This window comes from Parasteatoda tepidariorum, chromosome 4, assembly GCF_982258835.1.
Source record: "Parasteatoda tepidariorum strain Cologne lab strain chromosome 4, Ptep-v5.0, whole genome shotgun sequence".
NCBI lineage: Eukaryota > Metazoa > Arthropoda > Arachnida > Araneae > Theridiidae > Parasteatoda > Parasteatoda tepidariorum.
This window is the reverse complement of record NC_141758.1, coordinates 117,350,684-117,378,545: the sequence shown is the minus strand read 5'-3', so window position 1 is coordinate 117,378,545 and position 27,862 is coordinate 117,350,684. Positions and strand designations below refer to the sequence as shown.

General features: G+C 27.1%; 1 protein-coding gene across 10 annotated transcripts in view; it reads right to left on the bottom strand.

The window, feature by feature from the left end:
- Positions 1–21,311, bottom strand: part of LOC147812633 (SPRY domain-containing protein 7-like) — a 40,606-nt gene extending 19,295 nt beyond the window's left edge. For 3 of the 10 annotated variants that reach the window (XM_087162514.1, XM_087162519.1, XM_087162517.1), the window contains exons 1-4: positions 21,012–21,301; positions 19,761–19,871; positions 3,098–3,200; positions 1,106–1,221 (exon numbers count right to left, since the gene is read on the bottom strand). In XM_087162514.1, the coding sequence (XP_087018640.1) occupies positions 1,124–1,221; positions 3,098–3,200; positions 19,761–19,763 (204 nt within the window). In that variant the 5' untranslated portion in view covers positions 19,764–19,871; positions 21,012–21,301 and the 3' untranslated portion in view covers positions 1,106–1,123. Of the gene's footprint in view, positions 1–1,105; positions 1,222–3,097; positions 3,201–19,760; positions 19,872–20,795 lie in introns of all 10 variants that reach the window. The other 7 variants (XR_015433510.1, XR_015433511.1, XM_087162513.1 and 4 more) reach the window with 7 other exon arrangements.
- Positions 21,312–27,862: the final 6,551 nt, after the last annotated feature.

Genomic DNA, 27,862 nt, shown 5'->3' with positions numbered 1-27,862 from the left:
TCTACAGAAAATATTCTCTTTCAGGTGTTATCGTGATGGTCATGGTCATTTGTGACTCATGGTCAGCTTTTTTAACACGAATTAAATGAAATCAGAGAGGGATGTTAGATTTGTGACTTCTTAAAAGATAAAGGAGGCGATTCTATCATAGCTGCCAACCTTAGGAATTAAAAATTAGGAACACTATATGCGACAAAATTATACGCAGCAATTATGAGAGTAAGACAAAAGTTTAACTATTAAATAATAGCATTAACAGAAGTATATTTAAATACCTTATGTAAATTAGTAAAACAAAACTTTAATCACTATCTTTTGTGGGAACTTTATAATACTAATATTTTAAATTATTAAAAAAAACAGCCATCACCTATTAATATATAATTATTCTTCTCCAAATTATAAAACACAGGTAAATATTGAACTAAATCATAAACAAATATTTCTGATGCAAATGTTTAAATACTACAAAACATTTAAAAAATAATAATAATAGTTGTTTTAAATTCACTTTAGTGAAATGATCAGCTACAGCTATTAAAATAGTATTTTCCAATATAAAGCTACTAAATATTACTTCTGCACAATAATCACAGGAAGCGCGATTGCGGTGATCAGAACAGGAAATTGGCATAAAAGCAAAAACACTGTAATTCTACAAAAATTCGGATTTTTTATAAAAATATCAGATTTTCAGTTTTGATTTAAAAATTAGGAACAAATCCGAAAAATTCCGGACAGTTGGCAGCTATGTTCTATGAATGGAAGCTCTTAGGGTGGTCAGCACTCAGTCTTCTTTTCAGAAAAGATGGAAAAAATGGCAAAAGATAATAAAATAAGATTTTTTTTAAACATTATTTAAAAATCAATAACAAATGGAAAAAACAAGGTTGAAATTTAGGGAAAAAATCAATTTACAGGGATTCATTGCATCAAAAAATATTGTAATATTGAGAGGAACATGACATTTATTCATGTGCAAGTTCGTCGGGACCACGAAATATTTTCGTTACAAAGGGAGTTATTATCGTAGTGGCGAGAGTTCACTCTGTATGATGAAAAACAAAATCAAGCAAATACCAAATATATTGAAAGAAGAGTTCACCTTTTCTTGTAGATGAAATTACAACAAGGATTTTTCAACCATTATTCTGTCAAATCCTGATGGAGGCTGGTGAGTAAATGTGGCGAAAGCTGCATCAAGTATTGCACCATCATCAACTAAATAAATAAATAACATTCTTTTTGTTAGGCTGACAACTTTGCAAAAAAAGAAAGATTCCATATATGGCTAAGCAATAACAATTTAACATTAAAAAAGAAGAAAAAAGAAAATGATTTTGATTGGTGTCAAGTTCTCAATTTCTGAAAAAATGTTTAAATCTTGAATTCTGCAAGTTTTAATCATTTGTTATCAGACACTGCATATATCCTTAATTATAGGCAATAAAGATAATCAAACTAAGGTGAACAACGTTTAAGAGCACGAAAAATATTTATAAATGCAGACAGCTGTTTCGGATGCTCAAAGGGCAACCTTCATCAGTGCAACTGAAAGAAATGAGAGAAAACAGGGTAAATATATAGAGAAAGGTGACGTCACAAGGGGGGGTTAGAGCATCGGCCAATAGGAGGGAAGGGTGAATGGATGACGACGAATGGGAAGCAAGGAACAAAAAAAGGGGGGGTTAGTTAGGTTTAATCATAGATTTCCAAACAGGAGAAAGATAAGGAACGCTGGATAGGTTCTTCAATTTTTGATTTAGATTTTTATGAGTCCTATAACATTTTCAAAAATTCCAAACTGTTGGTCAATGACCTATCCAGCGTTCCTTATCTTTCTCCTGTTTGGAAGTAGAAATGATGAAGGTTGCCCTTTGAGCATCCGAAACAGCTGTCTGCATTTATAAATATTTTTTGTGCTCTTAAACGTTGTTTACCTTAGTTTGTATTTTAGCACAAAGGTCGTCCACTTGTGTATTTAATAAAGATTATCATTAAAACATATTACAGGGTTGCCCTAGGCGACTAAAATTCAACTATTTTTGGCCTGAGGTGACTGTGGCAACTTTTTTTACCTGAAAAGGCTAAAAGGCAACTATTTTCGGGAAAAGGAGACTATTAGGAGACTTTTCTGTACTCTTTGCAATGTTTTTTTTTTTTTTATAGCATAAATTGAGTTGCACAACTTGCGGTTCACGGGAGCTTCTGAATAAAAGAAAACATTTCTTATACTATCATTTATGTCTAAAATGCCAAAAATTTAATTTTCCATTATATTTAAAATACATTTTATTTTTTCTCTGATTTATAATTTTGTTATTTTTATAAATTGTTTTTTCTTTCTATAAATATTAGCCTTAATTTCTTACTGTTTTCAACTCTTATCTAGTTACCAATTTCTGCTGCCTGCGCAAATTTTAAAAAAAAATTTACAATTTTTTACTGTTTTCAACTCTTATCTAGTTACCAATTTTCTGCTGCCTGCGCAAATTTAAAAAAAAAAAATTTATAAAACCTTTTTTAAAAATAGATTATGGTGTATGACAATTAAGTAACTCAATAAAATTTTAGTCATATTTTTGTTCTTATTTAGGCAACTATATTCATAGTTCTAGGCAACTATTTTCATGCTTTAGGCTACTAAAAAAAACCATTTTGTAATCAGTGGAATTCTGCAAAATTCGAGAAAAAATGACATGACCCGATCTTAAATTTTAGACTTGGAGGGATGATACTAAAAGTTTGGAAATCTGGGATACATCTGGAATACAATCACTATTGTTCTTGCTTCTGACGAGCAACACAACAGCTCCATTTCTCGGCCAATCGTTGCATTATCAAAAGAGAAAAAAGCAAAATCTTTAAATTTGCAGAATTACAAAATGTTACAAGCTTATTTACTCAAATTTAGTAAAATGCTATATTAAACCTTCATTTTCTCAGCACTTCAACTGCATATTCACTCATATAGATGCGACAATAGGTTCAATGGTACAACAGTTACTTTGAGAACATCAAACTATTCACTTATATAAGAACAAATAAATTACAAGGAAGAAGTATGTAGTTAAACAGCAAAATAATCTATACAAACCATACAAAACGGGAAAAACTTCGCCCTTAGCTCCAGTGGCAGGACACAAAACATTCTTTCCATTTATGAAAAAGTTGATTTCAACATGGTCATAAAAAACTCCCTAAAAATCACAAATATACAATTAATTCAATAAATAAATATTGTAATAAATAATATAATTGTTGTATATAATTAATATATAATACTTTGTTTTCTTGTAATTCAATTAATTACAAGAAAACAAAATATTGCCATTAAAGGGTTTTACCCTTCTATAATTCAAATAAATGATTTTTATAATTTTGAATTGAATTAATTTTACAATATACAACAAATATACAATTAAAAATTAATTCAATAAATATATATTTAAATAATTAATATAATTATTGTATATAATTAATATATAATACTTTGTTTTCTTGTAATTAAATTAATTACAAGAAAACAAAATATTGCCATTAAAGGGTTTTACCCTTCTATAATTCAAATGAATGATTTTTATAATTTTGAATTGAATTAATTTTACAATATACAACAAATATACAATTAAAAATTAATTCAATAAATATATATTATAATAATTAATATAATTATTGTACATAATTAATATATAATATTTTGTTTTCTTGGAATTCAATTAATTACAAGAAAACAAAATATTACCATTAAAGTGTTTTACCCTTTTATAATTCAAATGAATAATTCCTATAATTTTGAATTGAATTAATTTTAATTCAATTCATAAAATGATTTCATAAAATTTAAAATTATAGCGTTCTGAATGTTATACTAAAAATACAGTTCAAAACAGATGATATGTTTGATAATGGATTTTGATAATAAAAATCCTTTAAAAAAATTTATCAGTTTGCTTTATGTCTGCACCACTAAATATTTGTGGAAGAAAAACAAGAATTAAATTGTTTTTTGCAATAATTGTTTTCACCGGGAATTTATGAGAGTTATGAGGAATTTCAGAGAATTACCGAGTTTCAGGAGAATCGTTTTAAAATGAAAATAAGAGCGCTAATTTTTTTTTAACATAACTATTATAAAATACTGGTTTTTAATTAATCTTATAATTAGAAGAAATAACAAATCTTATGATCAGAATGACTTACCAATTAACCCTATGATTAGAAAAAAATATCAAGAATATGGAACACACAATGAATTGTTAAGTTATCCAATTAATGAACATAAAATGGCTTTCACCACAATGTCTTAAGGTTTTTGATTTTGTATATTATCTCAATATCTGCTTAATTCAAATATTTTATAATAATACTATAAAAAAATAATAACTCAAACAGAATAAAAATGAGTTAATTAATCAAATCTCTAACTTTTTTAATTATTTACAATTGTTTCAATAAAGAGAGGTAATGTATAAGGAGAATTCACTATTTTGGGAACAAGAGGGATTTAGACGAAAACAAATCTGGTACAAATTGGTGATAGCCAAGAGATATAATCCCTAATCTGTCCTCTATGATCTCTATTACACAATTTTGTATGATTTTGCCTAATTAAAATCATAGTTTTCTTGTGCTTGCTTCGTAAATATGTTTCTTAGTTGAATTAGATAAAAATACAAATTAAAACATATTTACACAAACTTTTTACTTTGCTTTTTAAACCAAACCTGAGAATTTCAATTTTCATTCAGTGCTCTCTCGGAAGACAAAAAAAAAAAAAAGTATCAAAAGAAGATATATTTTAAGCACGCTAGTTAACATGTAAAATAATTCTCTTTACTTAATATATAAATCATATTTTAAATATATAATCATATTTTAATCATATAATTATACTATAATATATAATCATACAAAAAAAAAATCATATTATAATATATAATCATATTTTTAATATATAATTATTTTTAATATATAATCATATTTTTTTCATAACTAATAATAAGGGGAAATAAATTATTAACACATTTTTAAATTGACATTTTTTATGTTTTGCGTTCCTAAACCTCCAATATTAATTAGTAGAAGGTAACAAATTAATTTTAAATAGTTGTAATATACATTAATATAACATATTAAAGTTTTTTTTTTAAAAAAAATTCCATGACAAAATTTGAATATCTTTCAAATAAATGAAAAATGGATAGAAATCGATATTTCTCAAAAACTTTAAACATAAAAAGTTTCAAAATTTTAACTTCAAATACAATAGCACATTCTTTTCTATTTAATTTACTTCATATTCATTTGCAATATTAGATGTCCCATTGTAAATTTAACTTTTAACCAAGCTTACAGCCAAATTGGAAATATTTGCTTTCTTAACATATTTCAAGAATTAAACAAATACTGGTTCTGAATCGTGCTTGTCACTGAAATGTTTGTTACGATTAGATTAAATCAGAATTAAATAGAAATTAGATCTTTGCTGGAACAATAGAAACGTTTTTAACACTTACATTAACATATGACAAAAAATATGTACCGAAAAAAAATACATACAATGTTATTTATTCTTTGGTATCTAAAATATCAAGTTACTACAATCAAATTATCAATGTATCAGATGAGAGAATCCCTCACCCATGAATTTATAAACTAAAACCATACAACTGCCAACATTAGAGAAATAAACTAACAGAGATTTTTTACTAGCACATTTTTTGGGGGGGCTACGAGTAAAGTTTTGATACATCATGCAAAATTATTTAAATCAAAATTGGAAATAATATCAGCTCTTAGTTAGTGTGAAGTAAAAAATATGGATATAAATCTTAATCTAAAGATTTTTTTAAACCGTTATTTATAATTACTTAAACTAAATAACACTCAACACACTGCAGTACTGACAATAGCACCATCTGTTGAGGAATAAGTAAAGTATTTTTGCCATCAGCAGATAATTTATCACCAAAATTGTATTTAAAAATTTCTTCAACAAATTTGAAGAAATTTTTAAATACATTTCAAGAAATTTGAGAATATATGAGTAAACAGGAGATAATCATAAAATACAGAAATCTTCATTAAAAATCAGGAGGCTTGGCAGATATGCCAAATGCTAATAGTTTAACATATTATTAAGGAAATTACAATAATGCTATTTACTTACTTTTCTGTATTTAAAGAATCAAGTTAGTACAACTAAGCAATCTACAAATTAGTAGATAGAATGGGACTTTTTGTGCCTTAATGATAGAAGACTGCTAATGTGTACATTATCTGGGTAAATTGAGGGAAAACTCTTAATTCTGCACTTTAACAGATCATTCTGAACAATGTGCAAATTAACTAGGATAGGTAATCTGAATATTAATGATTATGAAGCTTCAGTAATAAATAAGGAAGCGAAACTCAGAACACTAGTAGAGTGTGTACCTTTATTCCAGTTGTTAGTATAAAAAAAAAATTATAAAAAAAATATTTCTCTCCATACATAAAACAGCAGATGAACATTAATAATGTATTAACATTTATATATGTTAGGGAAAATCTTGCAAAGTAAAATCCGTAAAATGTCTTAATTTAGGGAAAGAGGGAAATCTCAGCAGTTGCCATTGGTTTATGAAATAGATCGAATGTTTCCCACACAGAGCAAAGGGAAAAATGTCCTGCTCTTAATTAAATGCATACTTAAGCCAAAAATAGATTTAAGAACAGGATGTGGCTTTTAAAAGTGTGAGAAAGTATTTCGATTAGAATAATTAATTAGGATGAAGTTTTATAGCAAAGAAACTAACATAAAAAGATTAATTGAAGCTTTTTATGTTACATCCCCCTTCGCCAAAATTGTCTAATTAGAATCCAAAAATTTTGAAATTATCCATTTGCAAAATCTTCCCTATGGTATAGAAGTACAAATAAAATAACCAAATTTGTAATGGTAACAATATATAAAAGTAATATAAATTATAAAACATTTACATATGTTCTCATTGAAAAAATTTTAACACAATCAAAAATCTGTAATAGCATCATCAGCAAATTTAAAATTTTCATTTTCAACAGTTTTTTGACTTAACAATTTTTTCAGTTTCAAAAATATTTTGTTTAAAGATCACATTACAGTTATTCTGCAAGAAGTATTCCTCATAATACCAATTTATGTTATCTCTTCAGTCATAATGACAAAAATTTATAAACATTTGTTAAAAATGTGTAATTTAAAATGTAAAACACAAAAAACATTTTTACAGGAAAAATTTCAATCTGGAATTAGACTTGAGTATTGTTTACCTTGTTTGAAAACAAAATTTAAAAAAATGACACAGTGGTTGTTATTGTCAAGTCTAAGATTTCAGTATTGTCTTTATTTCACTTTATTTATTATTTATTTTACATTTTTATCACTTTAATAGCAAAATATCCGAAAAAAAATTTTTTTTCTCTATGTCCAAAATTTGCCTTCTGTAAAATACAGTTACAGTTATTCTGCAAGAAGTATTCCTCATAATACCAATTTATGTTATCTCTTCAGTCATAATGACAAAAATTTATAAACATTTGTTAAAAATGTGTAATTTAAAATGTAAAACACAAAAAACATTTTTACAGGAAAAATTTCAATCTGGAATTAGACTTGAGTATTGTTTACCTTGTTTGAAAACAAAATTTAAAAAAATGACACAGTGGTTGTTATTGTCAAGTCTAAGATTTCAGTATTGTCTTTATTTCACTTTATTTATTATTTACCTTACATTTTTATCACTTTAATAGCAAAATATCCGAAAAAAATTTTTTTTTCTCTATGTCCAAAATTTGCCTTCTGTAAAATTTTTTCTTTTATTTCTCTGTCTTATTCTTCTATCTACTTTCTATATTTATTTATACTTTTCCTTTAATGGTATTTTTATTTCAATTATTAACCCGGATTTCAGGAAATATGTAAAGACAAATTGCTTTTATAATCAGAAAAGGTGATCAGTCTTCTCAGATTTTGCATTACAACCTGTTTAACAACAATCACTAATTACATAAAAAAACATTACAAATAGATATAAAAAAAATTTGAAAACACATATAACTAAATTTAAAAAAATAAAAAGAGCAGTAAAAAAATTGTCACGCTGATTTTTCTTAAGTACTTTTTAAGCCCTTTCTCATAGGCTGATTTAAATATTTCACACTTTTGCAACGTTTGTTTTTGTAATGTTTTCTGCATGGTACTTTGCATTAAAGATGTTTTAATGTAACTGTACACAATTGTGCACTCTAATTGAAACTTGCATACAATTTTTAATTTGTATTTTTTATTTATTTTTTTTAGTTCCATATTTTACTTAACATCATTTACTAGCATGAGTCACTGCAAGTTTACAAACTTAGTGAAATATTTTACTGAAACATACACATGATATTTAAACTATTTAAAATATTCAAACGAATGTAACAGAATTAAAAAATGTCATCAAGCTCTCTGTTAGTAAGCTCTGTTAGTAAACCCCTCTCTAAAAAGTATTTAAGAGAAATTTTAAATGTTTCTTCGAATATCCCCTAAGAATCTACCAGTTATTTAACATTCAACTAAAATTTACTGCAAACATAGAAAATAAGAAACTTTTGATAAATGTGAAACTTTACAGCCTGCTGGTAAATATATATATATATTCAAATATTAAAGTGTCAATATAAAAAGGACATTCTTAGTGAAAAGAAAAAGGAATAGCAAATCTAAAAACATTATCAGAGGTCAATGTATTAAGGATCTTATTTTAAGAATCTTGAGAAAATTATATATATCAAAAACTATGGTTCTATATTCATCAAAATACTATATAATTTTTTAATAACCATATTAAGAAAAATATATGACCATATTAAGGAAAATGTATGTGACCATATTAAGAAAAATGCATGAACTTTTAATTTAAGAAATAACAAATAAATAACCTCTTCAAAACCTGAAAGATAAATAAAAGTCTTCAAAACACACATTAGCAATTCCAACTTCTAAGTTAACTCTTGTTAAATTTTAGATAAAAGTTAGAAAAAATATTCCACTTGATAGAAATATTTATTATAAACAAATTATTGTCAAAATGTACAAGATTAAATAAATAAGTTTACTTACAGTATAAAATAAAAATTTTCAACAACATCTAAGGAATAAATGAATTTTTGAAATAAAATTAAAAGTTTTTAGTAACACAAACTACAAGAAATATTTCAAAGTAATAAAAGAAAACAAAAACAACAAAGTAATTCAAATAGCAGTATTGAATTGCTTATCCACATACACAAAAGAAATGCTTAGAAAATAAAACAGACAAAATCTAAAAATATTTAAATTATACAACAAAAAAAATATCCTTATAATAAATACCATTCTTGAATTTGCAAAAAAAACTATATAATTGCTCAAAAATATCTTTCTGAGACAAACTAAAAAGCGTAGTAGAGTTTTAAAGCAGTCTTATAGATATGTTATCAGTTCATAATATACTGAACAAAATTAATTTAATTCTATTCAAAGAGAATGCTTGCAATTTCAATTGGGATTTTTAGTCTAATTCAGAAAAAGTAAGCAAATATTATTGTTTAGTTCTCACAAGCGATTGCATGCAAACAAGTTTGTATCTAACAAGGGTGGAACACATCTCAAAAATTCCCATTAAAACAAAATTAAGCTCTAAATTAAGGAGCATGTGGTGAAGATAGGGCGCAAATTAAACGTGCGATTAAATTTCAGAATAGCCAGGACACGCTATTGGTCGAAAATGACATCATGATTTGTGGGAAGGGAGATGGTGTGTATTGCTTGCATGAGGCAATTTTGAAAAATTGCTGAAAACTTTTCCTTAAAACAAGTATTTTTTAATTTTATTTATTTTTATTTAACTATTATAATTGATTTCATTTCAGTTTCAAGAAATACAACTTCATTATTTTCAAACGCGTATTTTAGTTTATATTAAAACTAAGTTAATATTGGTTTAGTTAATTTTTTTTTCGTGGTGTAATAGTGGTGTCTACCAGTGAGGTCAGGAGTTCAATTTAAATTTCTGTATCTAAAAAGGTTAATAACTATTTAATAAGTTTTATTCAATTTATAAATTATAATTTTTTTTAAATCAAAATTAATTCTTTTCAAAAATTAAATTTTCAAGACAAAAATTAATACATTTTTTTTAATCAAAATATTTCCATTATTTTTTAACTAATTATAACATTTTGATGTAAATTTTAAATTACAAAATTTTTTAACTTAATTTTGTAATTTAAATAAAATAACAAAAAATTTTTAACTTAAATTATGAATTTTTAATTAATCCATATGTTTTAATAAGATAAAATTAAACAGGTACTGATATTTTTTGTTTTTAAAATAATTTATCAATTGATTAAACATGTTCAATAATTCATTTTTGGAAAAGAAAGTTAAAGATAATAAATATTCTATTAAAATCCGAACCATTCAACAGAAAATGGAAAGTCTAAATGCTACACCACAACTGCAGGTGAGCTACAAAGTTTTTCTTAATTTAAAGGTAAATGAACTGAAAGTTTAAAGCGTAATATTTTGCCTTTGGGGCATTTCCCTGTAAAACATGCACAATCTATAAAACTTTTTACATTAGGCATTTTTATGTGCCATAGTTGTAAAATTATTTTTGAATTATTTGCTTTATACTTTTACCCTTTCTTGAAAATAAGTGAATATGAATTATCAATCAAATGTAAAATAGTACTTACAATTAAAGCAAAATATATATACATAAAAAAATAACAATTCGGAAGTTATAATATGATGCAATTTTTCATCAATTAAAAATACTTAAGAAAATTGGAGTAATTTTAAACTATATACAAATTGAGCAATCAACTATGAATTTAAGAAATTATGAAGATAAAAAATTTATGAAGGAACAGTCTCAATTATAAGTGAATTAAACTCAAAGCAATAACTCCCAACTTAACTGCATGAATCAATTTAATTAGATGTATTTTGCAGTTTCATTATCAAGATTTTATATGTTTACAGAAACCGAGAAAACGATAATCATGACAAAAACATTAATAAAAATTCTATAAAATTAAAGTTATTTTTAATTCTACTTATTTCCTAAAGAAAAGGAAGAATTGCTTAATATCCAATCCTTATATTAAATCTAAATTCATAAATGATAAAAAAAAGTTAAATGAAGTTAACACAATGATTATATTTAAACTTTGAAAAAAATACTGCATCCCGAATGGTAACTAAAGCCATGTACAGAAACGAAAATTGTCTGCTAAAAATTCTGGCTTTCTAAATATCAAAGTGAAAGATAATCCAAGAAGAAAAAGGGAAAAATTATGTATTCCCTTTTCACCTTCAAGAATTTACTCATTGGAGCTTTTTGAAAATTTCATTGGTGCAAATTTTTTTACCATTTCATACTTATGACTAATAAATTAAATACATCAGAAATCACCAGATTTTCAAATAGGAATAAAACTTTAATTTTCACACGTAAGCAAATTAAATAAAAAGTTGCAAAAACCACACACATTAAAAATAGTGCATGGTTAAAACAAGACTAATATTAGACATGGTTTTGTTGAAGATCTCATTTTCCCTGTTGGTTTTCCCACACCCTACTTTTATTTTGATATCCAATCACAGGAGAGGGGTAGATAAGGATCTTTTTCCAAATTTAAATCAGACTCCCATTTAACTGACCTTGAACTATTTTTATAGTAAAAAAAAACGGCGAAAGAAAGGGGAGTGTTCTTATAATTTTTATATTAGCTTTTATTAGTTGTATATAATACTCGTTTAAAACAAAGTTAATATCTTTTATTAGAATTTTATCCTTAAATTAAATTAGTACTGAAAAGAAAGTAAAAACCAGAGGGTGATGCAATATCCTGACACATGGAAAAAGGTTTGAAATTTACTTAATTTTGCTGATAAGGGAGGTGTTTGAAATTGTCAAAAATATGCTTATATAATATTTGAATGACTTCTAATTTAAAATAATGATAATGTGATAATGGTAGGGAAAAGCTTAAACTAATTTGCCCAAATAATGTAACAGTAAAAGGATCAAATATGAACATCAAAATGGATTCAATAAAAATATGTTAAAATTGCTAAATAATGTTGGGCTTTACCAAGAAGCTATAAACTTGGAAAAACAGTTATCAATTGTTTACATTACATTATTTGGAAATAACTGTAAAAGGATAAATAGAATGCAATTGGTTCAGCTTATTAGAAACTTCCTAAGTTTGAAAAAGGTAATTTAAAAATTTTTTAAAAATTAATACAACAATATGAAACTTTTAACAATACTAATGATATAACGTAACTAATAATTCAAAGATACATAAGTGTTGGAAGAGCTTGAAAATGTTCTTTAAGACACACTAAACTAAACATTTTTTATATTATTGATCAGAAAAAACAAAATCTTATCTCCAATAACTATAATTTTTCAATGGCATTGAAAAACATTCTAAAAATGCAACATTTAGTTATTTTGTTAGAAGAAATTCATTAACAGTATATTTTAATACCAGTGTTCTCTTTAACTCATTTGTGAAGGGCAACCCTTCCAGCTAACCCTTTGATCCCAATAAATGTACCCTCTTTACCCTTTTTATAAAAATAGGACTCTCTCTCTTAAAAATATTAACTTTTTATTCAGATTCCATTTTTAAAAACATTAATTCATTGTTTTAATAACAATTACACATTGGTAAAATTATGTGTCTATAGGTTAAATTCAGATTACTTTTACAAACATTTATTTTGTTTGAACTATTCTCAACTGGTCAATATTCTATAATATAAGTATATTTTTAGGGAGAGGTCGGGGAGGAGCATATTAATAAATTTTTTAAGTAATTTTAAATTTTAAAACTAATTTCTAAATATTTTTTTTCAAAAAAATGCACATTTTAAAGTTTATTTTCTTATAATTTATAGTTAAAATTATAAAAAAACGCTCTCAAGCTGTTTATCAAATAATCATTTTTTGTTAGTTTACTTTTAATTGAAAAAAAAATATGCACAGAGATTGTCTGTTAGCATGCCTTTAATTATTTTTATTAACAACAATCTCTTCTCAGATTTTGATAATGAGAGAGAATTACTTTTAGATAATATACTTATAAGACAGTATGAGACAATTCATGACAGTATGAGGTAACTTAATTGGATAAAAATCTAAGACATAAAAATAGAAGACAAAAAATCTAAATTTTGAGTTCTTTTTGAAAAATTTTTTAATTCTATAATAATTACATATAATTCTATAATAGCTATATAATACATCATTATAATGACTTTTTTAATTTTGTATTTGTGTATTTTGCCTTTAAAATATTTGTACAAGTATTTTAAGACACTAATCTGCTTCAATGCCGTTAACAAGAATTATTATAAGAGCCTGCTATTTTGTTACCCAAATAAAATTTATTCTTTTAAATTCTGAAGGAGAAAATACATTTTTCAGAAAATCAATAAAAAAAATTAGGTTCTTCAACACATTTTCAGAAGCTTAAATTGCTGAACAAAGTTTAATGGGAATTACTGAGAATTTTAGAATAATCAAGTATTGTTAAAATCTATATTCTACCAAAAAAGGCATTGCAGATTTTTATTTTTCAGTATACTTTTATCTGATTAAGCAAAGAGAAAATAGCATGCGTAAAACTAATAGCATTTTTTTTACTTTTTTAGTTTATATGACACATAAACCTTGATTTCTATTTTTATTATTTTTAAGATAAATTTGTGATTGTTCTCATCTAACTAAAGAATAATTAGGTGATTGAATGTGCCTAAAAGCTAAACTTTTTTTCTGAGGCTTTCCTCTAAAAAAAGTTCCTCTGCTTAAAATTTTTTAGGACAAATTTGTTGCATGAAAAATTTTTTAAAAAAAGTTCAAAATATTAAGGTATAATTTTTTTTTAACTTTTCAGAGTTTTATGCAAACTTTATTATAATTATTTATTTTTATAAACAAAACAAAAAATTCATACATAAAATAGGTTTTTAAATAATATATACCGTCACTGAGAATGAAGAAAAATAAGATAATTTGATAAAGACTACAAAAATTGCAGCAATTAAAAGTTTACATATTTCATAGTTATTATTTTATATTTATTAGGAGTTTTTTCGATTCAAATTTAGCCAAACACTGCATGGGTATAGATGTGGTCGGATAAATACCCAGTAAGTATGGTATTTATAAATGGGTATTTACCTCTGCCTTGGGGTAGTACCCTAAATCAAGGCTTTTATAACTTTTTGTCATTTTTAAAATATCTAATCATCATTTGCCCTGCTTATAGTTCTGGCAATAACATAACATTTTTAATTTCAAAAAATGAACACTAAAGTATATTAATTCCAGGAAAAATATTTCAAAAAACAATAAATACCTAGCAGAGGAGCTGAATTGTCACAATAAAAAGCAATGTAAAAAGGTATTGTGCAATATCACAAAGTAGACTTTATGTTAGATTTATGTGAAGGTTGAGTGCTTTTCAAGAAAAAATCATTTTTTTTAAGAAAATGGCATTAACTGGATAAAATAGAAGAAATTTCTATGCATAGGGGATGAGTTTAAACTTTCTAAACTGTGTTCATTTCTATTAATTCCATAAATATAATATTTACATTAAATAACTAAACTAAAACAGGAAATTTCCTTCGGAAAATTTTTGTAAAAAAATAACTATGTAACTATTTTATTTAAAATAAATGCTTTTTTTAATGTAATTTCAAAATCAGTTGATATTTTGTACAAATATTTTTTCTACATATTATTAGAAAAAATAAAGATGATTTTTTAAAAAATTCCTTGATATTTTAATGATATTAAAAATAAAAAAAATCATTTTTTCAAAAAATATTAAAGTAAACAATTTAATTTTTATATTTTGTGAAGTATGAGCAAAACAAATCTTTAAAATACAAGACAATTTAGACAATTAAACAAGACAATTTAGACAGTGGTTAATTTATCTGTGTTCATAGATTTAATTTTCCTTACTATTATGAATATTCACTTTGTTAGAATTATTTTCATATGGTAAAATTTGTATAAGTATCTCTTTTTCCGAAAGGGATATATTAATGACCTTTTTTTAAACGATTTTAACGCTATTTTTTAAATAAATACTTTATTTTAAAAAAATGCATCATTAAATGCTTATTTTCTAATGATTTTCTGTTCAAGTTATAGAAAAAAGCTTTCAAGCTGTTTATTAAAAAACAGTTTTTTTAGTTTTGCTTTTTTTTTTACAACTTAATATAGATCGGAGTTTGATTGCATAGTATTCATATGCAGTGAAATTTTTGTATGATTTTCTAAAATAAAATACTTAAAATCTGAAAAATATTTTATATTTCAAAAATATATTTCTAAGATATGAAACATGCAGGGGTAGAAGTGACCAATGAGAAAAAAATAGGATTGTTTTGAAAAAAATATAGGATTTTCTAGGAAAAAATATAGGATTTTCTGGAATAAAAAATAGGGCAAAAAAGATCTAAATTAAATTGAAAAGCACGGATCATATATGAATAACTTTAAAACTTAATTATAAAACACTATAAAAAATTTGATAAAAAAAATTATATAAACAATTTTCCGCAGTTGAATGGTGATTGGCGTCGCATGATTTTTATTATCAAATCACTTAACTCATTGTATAAAGTGTGAATCAATGAGTTTTTTTTTTATGTAATAGCTTTAAAATATTATCAAAAATTGATCCAACACTGATAAGGAAATGTAAATAAATGTAAATAAGCTGATAATAAAGGATCTTCTAAGATTTTTTTAATGCTTGGAAATCTATAAAGCTTTACCAAACTACTTTTCTGTTTAGGTAGATCTTCTATAAAACACTCCTCTAAAGAAGGCAAAAGATGCAAGATTCTTTCGCAGACAGTAACAACAGAAAGCCATCTGTTGCTCACGTATCGCAACACTTTAGAATATTCACAACCAAAATTATCAATTTCCTTTTTGAAATCCTCTTGCCTGGAAGGAAATTAGGAAAACCATGAATAAATGTTTTCCAAAAAGTCAATAATATTCCCAAATTCTTCAATAGCTAAACCATTTCCAAGGGCATTATGAATAACATGTAAATTACATGTGCCCACATTTATTAATCCATACTTCCCAATCTCTGTAACTTCTTTGTCGAATAGTTGAAAAACACATTTATTAACATTCGGCCCATCAGACCCAAGCATCACTATATGCTTTAAATCTATTTCACAAGAATTTAGAATTGATTATATTGCATTAAAAATGTTGAGAGCAGTTGCATGCCCCAACAATTCTGAACCCAAGTATCTCTCGGATATACCACCATCACAAGAGCACCAATATCGAATGTGCACATCAAGTTGTTTCAAGTTTTGCTCATTAAGGGTCTCGTCAAACATTAATGAGTAATAAGGTTTTTCTCTCTTGAATTCGTTGGTGATTTGCTTCAAAAAGTAAGGACCAAGTCCATGTGATATAGAATAAGACACTTTGGTGGAACATAAGGTCATCCCAGTGCACAAATTTGAGTCTAGGAAGACAGATGAAAATACTTCTTTTATAGCATCCTGCGACAAAAAAGGAATAATTGTTCAGGGCAACATGGATTGTCCATATAATTTCAGATTGCAATATTTTGTCTTCAGAAGTAAGAGTCCATACTTTTTTTGATTCAGTAGAGCTGGCTCCTGGCTCCAAACAAACACTATTGCCAGCAGCAATTACGAGACGCTTTTGAGAAGTATCCTTTTTCTCATTAAAAGTCTTTTTACGTTTTCTAGAGCTTGAATGCTGCAAAAGCTGAATTTTTCCACTATTACTGATGTTTACAGTAGCCAGACAAACAGTACAGTAGGCATTATAATCATCTTTACCTTTTTTGGTACCAGTCCTAAACTTTTTGACCATTGTTTCTATCCTCTAAATCAAGCCAATCATCACGAAATCGTGTCAAATGATTTGGCATCTTCTACTTGTACTTATAAATTAAACAGATTAAACACAATAAATATAAAAACAAATTAATCAAACATAATAAAATAAAAACTTAAATAATCTAATTGAAAGTTAACATTTTGAAGCAAAATATTAACCTAATTTAGTTTGCCATCTACTCAGAAAAAAAAGTCATAGAAAGTAGTATATGCTTAGAAAGCACTAAAACAAGAGATAGGGAAGGGGGGAGAACACTATGTGTTCACTTACCCATTGTCATTAAGCAGTATAGAGGACAAGTGAATTTCAAAATGATCATGACTATTTGAGGAAAGAAAAATCTAGAAAATTGTCTTCTATAGTAAAAAAAAAATATTAGAGGGAAAAAATATAGGCCAATTTTGAAAAATATAGGAAATAAAGGAAAAATAGGAGGCTTTCTAAGCTTTTTGTAAAAATATAGGAAAAATAGGAAATATAGGAGGACTTCTACCCCTGCATTGGGAATTATGAATCAAAATGTGAACTTCAGGATGATTAAACCATAGTCACTCTCAAATAAAAACTAAAATACTATGATTCCAATAATTTACAAAGGAATTTTTCTTAGTTAATAACTAATTAACTTCTAACAACTTAATTGTTAGAAGTTAATTAGTAACAACCTAGTAGAACTTAATTGTATCTTAAATATATATATTATTTTTTAACACCCAAAAGAACATGATAATAGAATTTTCAATAAAATTCATAAATACCCAGGCATTTATGAATTTTAAGTATTCACCAGGGCAAATACCCAGGGTATTTGCGAAGTTACAAAATCCAAAAGCATGGGATAGTTAAAAAGAAGAAACAAAAAAAATAATTGAATGAAAAAAAAGGATTGAAAAAATACAGATAAAAAAAAAGTTAAGACTGTTATATATGCAGCAAATTTAGTAACTAACAGTACATTTTAATTGCTGTTTTATAGAAGAAAATATAATATCTAAATAATGTAGGAAAATATAACTTATAAGCAGCTAATTTTGAAATATAAATTTTACAGTATCTTATCTGCTGTAGCCTATTTTACAGATATGACTTTATATTCTACTAAATTAAGCTTGTTGATAAATATGCATTTCACAGTGCTGACACCCTACTTACAACAATGCTCATAGCACTTTTCGTATTCCTGTAATAAGAAATAGACTAGAAGAATTTAACACTAAGTAAAATTAATGATAGGATGATTTTAAACCTTTAACAAACGATAACCATTCAAAAAGTGTTTACGTAATAGAATGTAAAAAATATAAAAGGTAATGTAAGGTAGGTAAAAGTAAGTAGTAATGAAGATAAATAGTAAATGAATGAATTAAAGTAACAAAACTGAAAATCGGAACCTTAGTTACATTTAGCAGGTCTATTATGTTACAAAAATAAATTAATAAATTACCCACATGTTAAAATTCATATTGTAGGCACATGAACTCATTCTTTATCAATTAATAAACTCAGTAGTTATTATAAATTTTAAAATGCACAAGAAAGAGAATTATTGGCTTAGTTATTTTTTAATTATGTAAATATTTTCCTATGTAATTGCTTTTAACTCCCTACTGTAAATTCTTGTGAGTGGTTTTTTCTAAGCAATCTCCCCAAGAAGGAAAAAAAATTGAAGTAAAATTTAAAAAATGACTTCAGAAGAAGAGCAAGAGTCTGGCACAAATATTTCACTTTAAAAAAAAAATAATAACTTCACCAAGAAATACCTGAAAATTACGTTATTTTATGCCGAATAATACATAAGAGAATAGCCATCTTATGTATTTCCTTCTATTGAAATAAAATAATTGCTCAAATTTTGAAATCATGCAAATAATGTCAGCATAGTTGCTTACTTGCCTTCAATTACTATCAATTTTGTCTCATAATAGAAAAAGTAATTATTAGTAAGATATTTCAAAAATAATGAATAAAACTAAGATGTTAATGCTTAGGGTACATTTTTTCTTACACTGATCATAAATGCTACAATGTAAGCTAGCTAAAAGTCTTGCCTGATGTTTTCCTTTGAAATTTGTTTGAAACATTTCTGAAATTTATAAATTTAGAATAGGGTTTAACTTTTAAAAATAACGTGCCTTGCATCCGAACAGTGCTAAGACACTATTTTTGCACATTCACAATGTACTTTATTTTGTACACCTTTATGTATTTTTCTAAACCTTCTATGTAGAAAAGTAAATCATTTAAATTAAAATTGGTGCATTTTGAAGAAATTTTTTTTCTTCAATGCGATACGATAAACTGTGTTAAATGAAGAAGATCCTCAATTATCATGAGAATAAAATTCAAATTTATAAAATTTGTTGTTTGAATAAGTGATATAATAAAAATTATAAAATTTCATTTTTAATTTATCCATAAAATTATTTCATTAAAACAAATTTGCCTTTTTTTTTCCTTTTTCTTAAGAAAAACATTCAAAATTATATTTAGCTTTTATCTGTATTGAATCTGTGTTTATTAAAATAATAAGAATAATTATTTATCAAAAGTCAGCCACATTTGAGAAATTTCAAAATTTTACTTTAGTCAAAAGAAATAATGATCTATGCAAAATAACTTTAATGTTTGTTATAAAATTATTTGTCAAACTTTCAAATACTAGTGAAAAATTTGTACATTTTACGGAGCACAATCATTTCTGTAATATAATCAAAGTATAAAAATTGAATGTAAAAATTAAGTTTATTGTTATAATTATTAACTAACCATTAGATCAGCTGATAGCTTCTTGTTTTAGACTACCAATGATACCACCATTAATTCTTTCATGTTTGCAATCTTCAGTTTCCAAAAAGAGATGTCCAACATTTTCATCTTCTAGATAAGAAAGAAAAAAATATTTTAAATTGAGTGCATGAATAAGCAACATGAAAAGAAGAAATACAATCTGATTTTTGACACCTAGATAGGAAAGAAAATTTTTTTAAAAATTAAGTACATAAATAAGCGTAGTTGTCAACGAAAAGAAAAACAATCGGAAGATTTTACAAAAATGTAAATTTCTTACCAACTCTCGAATCATATAGCTACTTTTTTATGCACTTCAAAATTTTATAATAACGCTCACTTTAAAATCAACTTATAGAATGTACCAATTAAATTAAGGAATAATTTTTTTTAATTTAAACTAATTACCGCTAAAAAATTTATTTAGTGATAAAATTAAAAACTTTTTATATTTTGGGTGTCCTAAACATAAAGCAAATATTTTAAAATAATGCTCTTTTTTATAATGGGCGCCCTTTTTCAGCGGCTCTTTCCAGTTTCTAGTGCCCAGCCCTTTTTAAGGTCTAGAATGAACAATTATTTAGTATCTTAATATAAAAGTTACAGAACAATGAAATAAAGATAATATTTCAATTAAAAATAGCAATTGGAATTCTGAGAAGTAATAATGATTAAAAACATCAGAACTTTTCAGATTAACAAAGCTAAGTATTACAGAATACACACAAATTTATCTAGAAAAAAAAACAAATGAACTGGTTCCTTGAATGTTTAGCACTGTCTTAAACTAGCAAATGAATTATTTCAGTTTTGCTATCTTTCAGGATTGAGTAAATTTCTTGTTTACATCGTTACAGAACAACATAAGAAATATTTAGCACACCAAACTTACACCATTTATAATATCCTACACAATTCAGTAATTTCCCCCCAAATAAAACTTTAAAATAAAAGAGAGCAGTTATAATAAATTTAAACTAAAACTAGCTCAAAAATAACAATTGGACTATCAACCTAAATAAAGCAAAAATAGAAATACTATTTTGATTTGATGATATCCATATACGCCCCATCCCTGCAGATAATTTTATTTCTCGATGTGTTTCCTGGATAACCTGGTTCTTGGCAAATTAAGTTGGCGTCACAGATCAGATTACGAATATATCCCTGTATAATTTAAACTGCTACTTGAAACGACCGAAATAAGAATATATAAAAAAGCTCCTTTACTTAAATGCTTAATTGACATGTTTACATAATTTCACGAACATTCACATAAATTAAATTCTTTGGCGTATTAAAAATTCATGATCAACAATGCAATCACAAGAAACAAGCACAAGAACTTTTAGACAAGTCAATCTCAGGGCAATTACAATTTAGTTAAGTTTCAAAAACCTTTTCTTATTTTTGTCAAATTTTTTAATTTAAAAATACTGTTTTGGTTATTATACTCAATCAATGCTAAAAGCAAATTCAAATGCTGCAATCAAAAAAATTGTTGGCTTAAAACAAATTTCGAAAGATTGTGCGAAAATATTTTCACGCTTTTAGCTTACTTGTTTTCTATGACGTTTTAGATTTTTTTTTTTTTGGTTGTACAGTCATTTTTTCGAGTGACTGTAGTTGTATATCAAAATCGTCCCGCAGTGGACTGATGGTTAGGACACGGTTCCCAGCAGATAATCGAAGTCAAGCATCACTGGCTGCGGTCAGTGTGCGGGTGGGTGACCACTTAGATCAGTTTGCGCAGAAACCGAGGGTGTGCGGTATTGGTCCTCATTAAACTGTGCTACAGTAAAGTACGGCAGAACAGTTTAACTTGGATCCTACGCAGACAGAACGAAGTGGTCCTCCACCCGCACACTGCTCCGTGATCTGCTGGATACCGTCTCCTAACTATCACTACAGGACTTAGATTTTTTATTTTTATTCTGGAATGCAAATTTTATAAAAGGTAAGTTAACGGTGCTCAGCAGACTATTAGGTAAACATCTTAAAAAAAGATCAGAAATTAGAATAAATCATTTGATTCTAGGAGTGGAAGTTGTGGGTTCGAATCCCGCTTTCACCCTGGTTTTTTCTTCGCTATGCCCTTCTCTGTATTTTATTTTATAACCGACGTTGAACAGCGAACCCCATTTTAGGGTTTACGACCACTAATGTTCAACACCGTAGCCTTGTAATTTTGAACCCAATCCGAAAGACAAGGGAACTCCTGAATCAATTATTGGGGAGAAATTTGCCATTGTGAAAGACTTTTTGATGCAAATAGTCGGTATTTGCGTTATATAGAGAAGAGCACCTTCCACGGTTAGCCTGACTGCAAGCGAATAGTTTAGCCCGTGACCTGTCTTTCACTGAGGGTATTTATTGTCGGTGCGAGCCAGGTGCGGAATTCGGATGGACCAGCTATCATTGGGGTCGAACCCGTGTCACCTTCTTGGGAGGCAAGTGCTCTATCCTCTCAGCCGCCCTTCTCAATATTATAGCCGTCGTTGAACAGCCAATCCAATTTTTTGGCTTCTTTACGTCTATGAACGTTCAACTCCTTAGCTATGTAATTTTTTACCCCATCCAGATGACAGGGGAACTCATGGATCAAATATTGGGAGAAATTTTGTCTCCGTGGCGGACTCTTTTTAGGAAACTAACCAGCATTAGAGTTGCATGGAGAGGAAAACATCCCATGGTCAGCCTGACGGCAAGGGGACTCTAACCCATGATTCGTCTACCACAGAGGACCTTCTCTGTATTTTATTGTATTTTAAAACAGTCGTAGAGCAGTTACCCCAATTTTTTTGGGTTCTTGACTACCAATGTGCTGTAATGTAATGTAACTAACTCAGTAGTTTTCTAATTTTTAATCAAATCCAGAAGACAAGGGAACACCTATGACTAGTATTGGGAGATATTTGTCTTCGTGGAGGACTTTTTAATGGAACTAACCCGCATTTGCATTAGAGAGGAAAACCACGAAAACCTCCCATGGTTAGCCTGACGACAAGGGGACTCTAACCCATGATCCGTCTACCACTCAAGATATTTTACATCAGCACTGTAGTTGGTGCAAACCGGGTGCGGAATCCCCTGAGCCACCATGCTCCATCTTCTCTGTATTGTGCTATCTGTCTCTCTATTAGACAAATGTTTTTAATGTTATAGGGGACACTTCCGTATCTTCATCTGTCATGCCAACTAAGATCTCGAAGGTGCCAAATTGATTTTAAATGGGAAAAATTTTAAAAAATAATAATAACGCGCAGATTTTTGCTCAAGAGTGGCTTTGAGTTACACCCTGGCAGAGGGTCTGCCACCGCTGCTTCGTTAGCCCGCGTACCCTTGGTGTCTACGCAAGCTGATCAGAGTGGTCACAAATCCACTTACTGACCGAAGTGATCTTGAACTGAGTTTTTACGATCATTCCTTTGCGAGAAAAAAAAATGTTTCTAGAAAATGTCCATTTAGAAATATCGATTTTAATAATTTTATCAATATTTCGTCCACACACATAAAATAAACAGTAATCCAAAAACACTTTATTCATAACACGAGCGTGGAAAGTTAAGATAATATGTTTAATATTTTTTAGAACTGTAGAACAACAACTATAGATTTTATTCGTTAATCTTTTACAGGAATAATTAATTTTCTTTCGTCGTCTGCTACATAGTATCTATGCAAGTTTAAAATTTTTAGTTGCCTCATAAATAAATTGAAAAGAACTTTTTCAAACTTCCTTAGATAAAAACGTAAGAAAAAAAAACAGTTGATTAATATATTCTATCAAAAGGTTTTGAAGTATGATTTTTTTTTTTTTTAAACTGTCTGAAAATTGATTAAGAAAGGACAGTCTTTTAAATATACTTTGCAGATCAAAAATTACAAAAAATGAAGGAAAAAAAAAAGAATATGGGATTGTTGTTTCTCTCTAAAAAGTGAACTTTTGAATCTTATAAAAAAATACAAAATAGAGACATTAAAGTTTCCTCCCTACATTGCAGAGTGTTAGATCACATAATAATGAAACAAAAGTCTAATAAATGGTTTATGAGAAATTTCTTCAAATAGGGTCTTCTGGAAAGCCTCAATTGGATTTTCAAGATTTGCATTCGTTACTTACTTACTGTGTCAAAAAATAAATTGTAAATCTGTATCGTTTACACTAATCAAATACTTACGTTTAATGTAAAGCTACTAAGTACTATTAAGATTGAGTTCTAGTACGTAAAAATCTTATCATTGAATCTAAAATTATTCAGGGTGTTAGCTTTTTTATTTCGTTCTCTACGCATCGCATACTTTTAAATAAACTTTACTTCGAAATCCAATAAGTCTTAATCGTTCTTTAAGATTGCTTTTTTTTTTAAATGCATATTTTTGCAGCTAATCTAAAACTCAACCATAAATTATACGTTCTTTTAGGAACGTTTATAATGTACCTATTACTTTACTACTTTTACGTTAAATAAGTTTTTTTTTAAACATATAACCTATTTATTCAACTTTTGCTTCTTAACCTCTTAGCCACTGTAATCAAAGAGAACTGCATCGCTCTGTTTTATATTTGAAGAAAGACTCAAAAACAACAGGAAGTTCTTTGAAATCTCTTTACTACAAAAATACTTCAGCAAATATCAAAATACTTATTGGTAAATAAGATTCGATCATTTAAGAAATATTCACATTTTTAAAATATATTTTCAAAAATTAAACTAATTAAAAAAAAGCTGTTTTAAAAAAATATCCATAATTTTATTATTTTAAAACAAATAAATTTAGAAAAAATCTTTTTAATCATTGAATCAATCCCATTTTGCTCCCTTAGTTTCTCTCCTTAATATTAACCTATAATTTTTAAACTCGTCCAGATATCATATTATAATATACTATACTACAATACCAAAAGTAATAGTTATAGGCAAACTGGGGGGCCCACACTATATGATAATATGGTTCCGTTTAAAGAAAAAAGACCAAAGAAACATAAAAAGCTACATTGCAACGCAAATAAATTTTTTTTTTACTTAATACTGATATTTTAATAACATAATATAATCTAATGAAATATTACGAATGCTGAATAAGAAATTGTTACTCATATATTGTACATATAAATGGTCCCATAACTTCTACTAATATTAACCAATAATTTTCAAATTCGGTCAGACATTATATTATAAGAAAATATTTTACCACGCTGTAGTGTATCTACTGCTACAAAAATATCGTTCACTAGGTATATAAGACACGATTCTATGTTGGGGTACCTTCTGATAGTTGACATTGTCTTCTCACTCGTCATTGGTGACGTGATGTGAACACGCCTACCTTGACAGAAACGCCCACTTTGATTTGAACACATTGATGGATGGTTGACTTGTGACCTCCTCGCGCTGTTGCAACGCATTCACTCGACTGCTAAACGTAATGCAGCTCTCACAATCAGCAATACGGTGATCTTAATACAGCTCTCCCGGCTTCTCACAAAACAGCAATGAATCAACTAGGGGTTCATCTTGTCTATCACAGCCATAATTCTGGTTCACTAGTATTTAAGACTCTATTCTAAGGTGGGGTACCTTTTCAAAGATAGCTACTCTCCCTACACACACGAAAGACAATAATTGAAATTTAGAGGTACAGTTATAAATGAGAGGGAGGTGGTTCCATTGACGTACCGCAGGAAATTACTTAAAAAAGCTTTTTCTAGGGAGGACAGCAAGAATGGGCAAAATGATAGGAAGCAACGAGGGTTCGGGTTTCGAATAATAGAAAACTTATCTTGTCAATATTTAAAAATAATATTTAGTAAAAAAAAAAAGGGTTTTTGCAAATTTGTAACATAAATAAAATATTTATTTACTTAAAATTATTTTTTTTCCCCTTTTCGAAGTGAGGTAACATAATGAAAGTGTTAAAAGTAAGAAATTGTTACTCATATATTGAATATATGCATATGGTTCCATATCTCCTCTTAATATTAATTTACAAGTTTCAAACTCGATCAGATTTTATATTACAATTAGGACTGGGCTATAAATCGATATATCGCGACACATCGATTTAACGCCTGTATCGGCAGGCCGATACAGCGACTTTAGTTCCAGGCGATGCATCAGAAATCTGATTTAGCCGTCGAGTAAAGAAGACGAACGATATAGCGATATACGATATAGCGATACAAGTCACGCAAGGATCTCTTACGTTCCGATGCCAACTCGCGCTGGGGAAGACGATGTTTGTATCGTTATATTGAAACGGCCTTGATTGATGAGCTGTAGAATCAGAATCGGTTTTGAGAACATATATCGTGATCTCGCATGTTCGTTTCCCACCTCTTAGTTTTTTTTTCTTCTTTGTCGCGACTTGATATCGTTTCTTGCAGATTATTTTCAGTGGGACTGACTTTGTGATCGTCGTTACCTTGTTCTGAACGTAATCTATTATTGAAAAGAATATATAAAGAAGTGTTTCTTAATTAATTAGGTAAATTGTTTTTTTGAAACAAAACTTTCTTTTTTATTTTTAAATGTGAAAATTAATTTTGATATTATATGTATAAGTATTATTTTACATTATTGAATTTATTACAAACGGAAATCTAATTTAAGGTGCCCATAAAGAATTAAATTAAAAAGTAAATAAATTTGTTAGGCTATTTTTTACTTTATTTTAATTTATTAAAAACTTTTTGGATAAAATAATAATTTAATGGGTTTTTATTACTGATTTTAAATTTATAAATCTTTAGTTGTTTTCATTTTTATAAATGAAATTATAACAAAACTTATTTTTCCTCTTTTGGATTGGGTCATAAGTCAATCAACTTCGTTTATTCAAAAAAATTAGTAATGTTTGCGACTTCTTTTTTTTTAAAATCATTTAGCACTTCGTTCTATTAAAGAGTATAATCGTGTTTTTTTTAATTTAATTTCAATATTGTCAGTTGAATATACTATCGAATATCATAATTCTTTTGTTTTTATTTTTAAGAAATTAAACCTTACTTTGTTTTTTCGTTCAGAATTCGGTAATTATTCAATTTAACTTTATTATTTATGTGAAATAATAACGATAAAAAATAGTGTTCTTTTAAAAGTGTTTTTTTTTGTTTAATTTATTTAGCCTTTTGCTTTAAGCATACAAATAATTTTTAACAAACTTATTTTTTAAATTTTGTTTCTATATTGTTAGGTAAATATATTGATACATTTCAATTTTATTTATTTTTTTATTATTTATTTTTTAACTAAGCAATCTTTCGTTATTTGCGCGATCATTTTTAGAGAATATAACATTAATATCTTTCCTAAGCAAACCATATACATCAAATTCATAAATTGATTTAAAACAATCTGAGTATGAAGTTTTGGTAGAAATCCGACTTTCTGCGCCTTATAAGTAAATGAATTTCAAAAATACTATATCGCGATACATCGCTATATCGCGATGCAGAACTGACAATGCATCACGATATGAAATTTCTTATATCGCCCAGTCCTAATTACAATATACTATACTATCATACCATAGGAAATAAGTACAGAAAAACAAGAGGCCTACAATGTGGCATAATATGTAGGTATGTCTGCATATATTTCACCCATTTAAAAGAATTTTTTTATTATTAACTTTGCAATAATGTTATGTAAATTAAATATTCCTTTACTTAAACTTATTATTTTTTACTTTTATAAGTGTGTAATGAAAGAAAGTGTTAAAGTAATAAACTGACGCTCATATACTGTATATAAACGGCCCCATATCTCTCCTAAATATTAACCTAACATTTTCAAACTAGGTCAAATATTGTATTATAGCATACTATACTGTCTTTACAAAGGAAATAATTATACTGCTCACAAATTTATTTAAGAGTCGAACAAAACTTAGATGAAAATCCAAGTCGAACAATGTAGTCCAAACAACAACTATTTTATTATTAACAGTGTGGATTTCCTTATTTTCAATTTTCTCGTATTCTTGTAACTTCGCAAATTGATTGCAAGCAGTAACAAAAGCATGATCGCTTTTTGTTCAAATCTTTCAAGTTACTTGCATCATTGTTCTCTTCAGCT